This window comes from Pseudomyrmex gracilis, unplaced genomic scaffold, assembly GCF_002006095.1.
Source record: "Pseudomyrmex gracilis isolate BER0280 unplaced genomic scaffold, ASM200609v1 scaffold_2526, whole genome shotgun sequence".
Taxonomy (NCBI): domain Eukaryota; kingdom Metazoa; phylum Arthropoda; class Insecta; order Hymenoptera; family Formicidae; genus Pseudomyrmex; species Pseudomyrmex gracilis.
The window spans coordinates 1-5,383 of NW_018023110.1; the positions used below are offsets into that span (position 1 = coordinate 1).

The 5,383-nt window shown below is 32.0% G+C and overlaps 1 protein-coding gene and 1 long non-coding RNA gene across 5 annotated transcripts; one reads left to right on the forward strand and one right to left on the reverse strand.

Annotated features, from left to right (window-relative positions):
- Positions 1–651: 651 nt before the first annotated feature.
- Positions 652–1,649, reverse strand: LOC109862859. Its single transcript, XM_020443023.1, has 4 exons — positions 1,480–1,649; positions 1,295–1,378; positions 950–1,224; positions 652–771 (listed from the first exon to the last, which is right to left on the reverse strand). Exons 2-4 carry the CDS (start codon positions 1,355–1,357, stop codon positions 669–671), a joined length of 441 nt encoding a protein of 146 aa, XP_020298612.1. The 5' UTR covers positions 1,358–1,378; positions 1,480–1,649; the 3' UTR covers positions 652–668.
- A 1,455-nt stretch (positions 1,650–3,104) lies between these two features.
- Positions 3,105–4,971, forward strand: LOC109862858. Of its 4 annotated transcripts, none has more exons than XR_002251228.1 (4): positions 3,105–3,472; positions 3,728–3,887; positions 3,996–4,088; positions 4,462–4,971. It is a non-coding gene; the product is annotated as an uncharacterized LOC109862858 (long non-coding RNA). The 4 variants fall into 4 exon arrangements; XR_002251229.1 differs by lacking the exon at positions 3,105–3,472 and adding an exon at positions 3,479–3,595; XR_002251230.1 differs by lacking the exon at positions 3,728–3,887 and having other exon boundaries at positions 3,117–3,472.
- Positions 4,972–5,383: the final 412 nt, after the last annotated feature.

Sequence of the window (5,383 nt, forward strand, 5' to 3'; positions counted from 1 at the left end):
ATGTAGATTCTTTTTGTAATTTATAAAATAAAAATAAATAAAAATGAACACTAATAATAGAATATACATATAGATAGATAGATAGTATATTATATGTGTGTAGTAAATGTTCCTCAATATTCTATAAAAAAACTTTGAAATTATGACACAGTTAACTCGTATTAATAATTAAGAAAAATATATAATGCATTTTGATGTTTTATTATTGATAATAATTATTATATCAATAATAAACCACATCAAGAATGAACTTTTATGAACTTTTTTCAAGACTACAAATCTTGAGAAAGCATTTCACGTTGTCATACGCAACAAGCGCGCAACGTAAACATGCTTTGTGTCACGCCCATTGAATAAAGAGTAAAGGAAGNAGCATTTGCCCGAAAAAGTGAAGCCAGAATCGAACAAGCTATGACGTCACAAATGACGTCACTAGTGGCGCTAAATTCAAATGCTTGTTGCCTAAGTTTTTCAATCAAATCTGAAATCCATTCACAAAATAATAAATATTAGATATTGTAATACACGATGTTTCAAAAATTTATGAAATAAATACATAATTATCATAAAAATGTATGTGTTTGTACTTTTTAAGTTGTTTTTCAAGTACTTTTATTATATTATTTACAAATAAATATAAATTTTATATACAAATAAAAATTCATTTGTTAAAAATATGCTAATAAACAGAAAGTCTTTATAATAAATATATTGATGAGTTCCTTAAGTAGAATATTGGATTTCAGATTCCCTGGAGGAATGATATTGTATCTGTAAAAAAATACAAATTTATAAATAAAAGAATCAGTAGTAAAACCCGATGAGCAGTAAGTCCAAGGTGGTGATAAATAAAAGAAACATAAGAAAATAATGTTTCATTGCCCTTTATGAATTATTAATTTAGTATAAAAATTACGGATATATTCTGAGTTTTCTTTCATAGTCTTACACATATAAGACTATAGTTACTAAATCCTTCAATCTTTTTTTGCATCGTCTGTTCTGTTGCATCAAAATTTTTATGCGTTTTGCTTGAAGTTTTCTTATACTACGCTCTTTTAAAAGTTGAGTCTTCAAATTTCTTTTTGTTGGTGTATCGTATGTTGATGGATTTAAAATACTGCCAATAATGTTTGAAGATGTTGATTCTAATGGTGTTGTTTTTATTTCTTGTTGGTTCTTTTCCATTAATATATGTTTATCTATATTAGATATTTCAGTAATCTAAAACTCAATATATATATTCAAACATAAATAGTAAGTAAATTATAAATCTTTAATTAAAGTAATATACCTTTGTTGTTGAGTCACGTACTTCTGGAAATTTGCACATAGTAGAATTGGTAACGTTTTGCATAACAGGATTAAAATTTCTTACCTGCAAAACATAAAATATAATAGTACATTGCCCAATAATGATTTGTTGAACACATCATTGTTGAATAATGAAACAAAAGCTTATATTTGATAGAAACTTACATATTTTAATCTCTCGACATGTATAGATGGAATTGCTGTTGGCCTTAATATAGTTTTTATTCCAGATTTAAGAAAACAATTATCACTAAAGTGTTGAGAACAAATTCTGCTAGATTTTGAAGGTTCCCAATTTATTTTATTTACAAATCGTATCCAAGCTTCTCGTTGTGACAGTTTTTAGGAAATCTTTACAAAGTGTATAAAAATTACAAACATTAACAACACTTTATCAACAGTATTTTTAAATTTTTACGATAATCTCATGATTAATATATTTATATTTCTTATATTGTTTTTTTATTTCAACTATTTATTCGAAATAACCTATAAAACTTTACAAACAATATTTTATAATATTACTTACGAGTGATAAGATACAGAGAAACCATTGTGATTAATACTTTTCGAGCATCCACAAATACAGCAACAAACCATTTTTCTTGATATTCGTGTAACAAAAAACTTAAGAGAATTAAAATTGCTTGTACGTATATTGCACTTCCCCCACCACTTCGGTGCTGGCCGGCTGCTCGATCTTTCTCGACGCTTGGAATTGTGCACATAGCACGGAATAGAACCATGTCCACGTTTGGACATAGCGTACGTATCGACAAGTCGCTCGTGGACATCGCTACGTAGTTGCCAATGTGCACCACCCATGGACATGCGCTAGCTTACGGGCCGGAATAGCGATCGTAAAAACTCTTATGGGCCTGGCCTTAGACCATATATACTTATAGACACGGCCTGTAGATATGAATCCACGAGTCGAGGTGAAGCAAAGATAATATCATCTACGTGACGTCACATGTGGGCATTTCAGCAATTGTTCGGTTAAACGCGGCCTTGTAGATGATATTATCTTATCTTCAAGGCAGTTATCTGAAGCCGTCTATAAACGCGCCTTTGCTTTGCCCACATGTGACGTCATGTAGATGATATTATCTTTGCTTCAAGATAGTTGTCTGAAGCCGTGTCTATAAGTATATATGGTCTAAGGGCCTGGCCACTCTCAGGCTTCTCTCTGGTTTCACTCACGTAAGGATTAAATTTAGTGTTCCGTTTTCATTGGAAGTAGAGTACTTATAGTTCGAAGCGGAAGCGAAATCAGCGCAATTTGACTAATTTCCATCGACATTAAATTTGATTCTACGTCGCATTAGGTGTGAATTAATGTTTCGGTGGAAACTAGACCAGTGTTGCCTGTGTACGTAGTTGGAAAGCACTCACAGTCGACACAAGTCGACACAAGAGTCATTCTGTCTTTGTTTCTCACTGAATACTGAACGAAGACAGAATGACTTTTGTGTCGACTTGTGTCGACTGTGGGTGCTTTCCAACTACGTACACAGGCGACACTGTGTAACACTGTGTCCACTAGTGTGAGTGAGACACACTGATATGCTCTTTCTCACACTACTGGACACTGTGTTACACAGTGTCGCCTGTGTACGCAGTTGGAAAGCACCCTGTGTCTCCTAAAAGGAAAGCAGCCATAATAGACGGAACATTCGTGTAAGACACTGAACTATAATATGGAACGCGCCTTGCCATTGTGCGAGCTGTCCGCGATAGACAGCATCACAACTAGGATCTCTGTCTTTGTCTCGTCGTCGCTGATTGGTTGAAATTTATACGAGTACAGTCCAAGACAAAAGAACAACGAAAAGTAAAGAATGACTGCGTTTAGCAGAAATCAGCGCTCAGCAATTGCTAAGCGTATATATACGGTATATACGGTACCGTATATATATGGTATATACGGTACCAATTTTATGACACAAGGGATTTATTGATAAAAAATTTAAGTACCTGCCAGAATATGTTGGCTTGTGATACCAGTCACAAGTTACAACATTATTTGTTATATTTAGGCGTAAGTCTACAAAACTGATACCGTCATTACCTGGGAGTTTGCACGTAAATTGTAATCTAGGGTGGTATGAATTAAATTTATGGACTATGCTGTTTACTTCGTTATTCGGGATTGCTAGTAAGATGTCATCTACATATCTATAATAAAATGGAATGTGAAATTTAATAGCGTTAAGAGCTTGTAGTTCTATATCTTGTAATGTTATATCAGCTATGATGGGAGACAATGGTGATCCCAAAGGTGTACCAAAAATTTGTTTGTAAATATTGTTATTGAAAGTGAAATATGTCGATGATAATATTAGTTTCAACGCTATCATAAATTCTTGTTCACTTATTTTTGTGTGTAGTTTTATAAACTTCCATCTTTTAGTTACACTTTTTAATGCTAAGTCGATTGGTACGTTTGTGAATAACGATATTACATCTAGTGAGCACAGCAAAAAATCCTCTTTCATTTTAAGTCCAGATAAAATGTGCAATTGAAAACTGTTTTCAACAAAAAATGGAGGTAGTAAAGGAAGTAAAATTAGGTATACTTTTGTTAAGAATATTATGTAAAAATTGGGCAAGATTATGTAATGGACTATCAATTGTGGAAACTATCACCCTGAAAGGGCAATTTGTCTTGTGTGTTTTAGGTACTCCATAGGCTCTAGGTAATAATGCGTCACTAGAACTCAAAAATGTTTTTGTGTCAATGCTGATGAATTCTTTGATATGCCATCTTTTTAGTAAGTCATTTAAGTTGTTTTCTATAGTTCTTGTAGGATCTTTATTGACAAGTGAATATGTGTGTTTGTCACTTAACATTTCTTGTATTTTATTAAAATAATAGATTCTAGATATTGCTACTGTAATTACCTTTGTCAGATCGAGTAAAAATAATGTCCGAGTTATCTTTGATAAAATTAGTTACTACTTTGGATTTAGTCAGTAATTTATGTTCTATATGTGAAGATGGTGTTTTGTCATTAGTAAGATGATTAAAATAAGTTATGGTGTTGTTTCTAAGTTTAGTTTTGATCGTTGGGTCAAACTTTCTAATGTTATGTTCAACATCTTTGATAGTTTCCACAACTAATTTAGTTTTATTTTGTGTAACAGGTAACGAAAATCTGTCACCAAACTGTAAAAACTCTGAAACTTCATTTGGAATTGATTTTTCAGTAAGGTTAATAAACCATTTATCATTGAGAACAAATTTGTTGACAGGTGTCTGTTTAAATTGTTGCGCGGTGATTTTAATCTCATCAGATTCACCAATGTTGAATTTTTTTAAACTGAATTCATAATGTGGATGATAATTTATTTTGTTGCTAGGGTTTATTGTATTGTAATGTGAATTAGCGTTTTTATATTTAACATAATATTTGATTGGTTCAATATTGTTGAGATTGTTGTTTTTTAAAGTTATGAATTATAGCGTTTTTATATTTAACATAATATTTGATTGGTTCAATATTGTTGAGATTGTTGTTTTTTAAAGTTATGATTTAGCGTTTTTATATTTAACATAAGCTAACTATGCTGTTATATTTAAAGCCTATTCTACATTGATCGCAAGCGCAAACGCAAGGAACAGGTCTGGTAGAATTGACTAATCGTATTGATCAAATCAGCCAATTGACCAGCGTGATTGGTCAATTCTACAAGATCTATATCTTGCGTTTGCGCTTGCGATCAATGTAGAATGGGCTTAACATAACCCACACAGAACAAAAACTCCATTAGACGTCAACAGCTTCATGCGACATCTAATAGATGTCTAATGGATGTCTGGATGGATGGATGTCTGTGTGGGAAGCTAACATATAGCTAACTATGTTGGTCAAACAAAAAGACAATTGCAAACCAGAATCAAAGAACACATATACGCGGTTAATACAAAAAAAGAAAAATCAGTAATATTTGAGCATTGCATGGAAACCAGACACTCATTCAATTGGAGCACAGTAAAAATATTAGACAATAAACCAAATTATTATAAACGATTAACGTCCGAGATGGTTAACATTAAAATAGAAAA

Excerpts from the sequence above, each read along its gene's own strand:
- LOC109862859 (XM_020443023.1), bottom strand. The coding sequence starts at position 1,357 with ATGCAAAACGTTACCAATTCTACTATGTGCAAATTTCCAGAAGTACGT. Across the intron at positions 1,225-1,294 it reads TACGTGACTCAACAACAAAG|ATTACTGAAATATCTAATAT; the intron begins GTATATTACTTT and ends ATTGAGTTTTAG. Across the intron at positions 772-949 it reads GTAACTATAGTCTTATATGT|ATACAATATCATTCCTCCAG; the intron begins GTAAGACTATGA and ends ATTTTTTTACAG.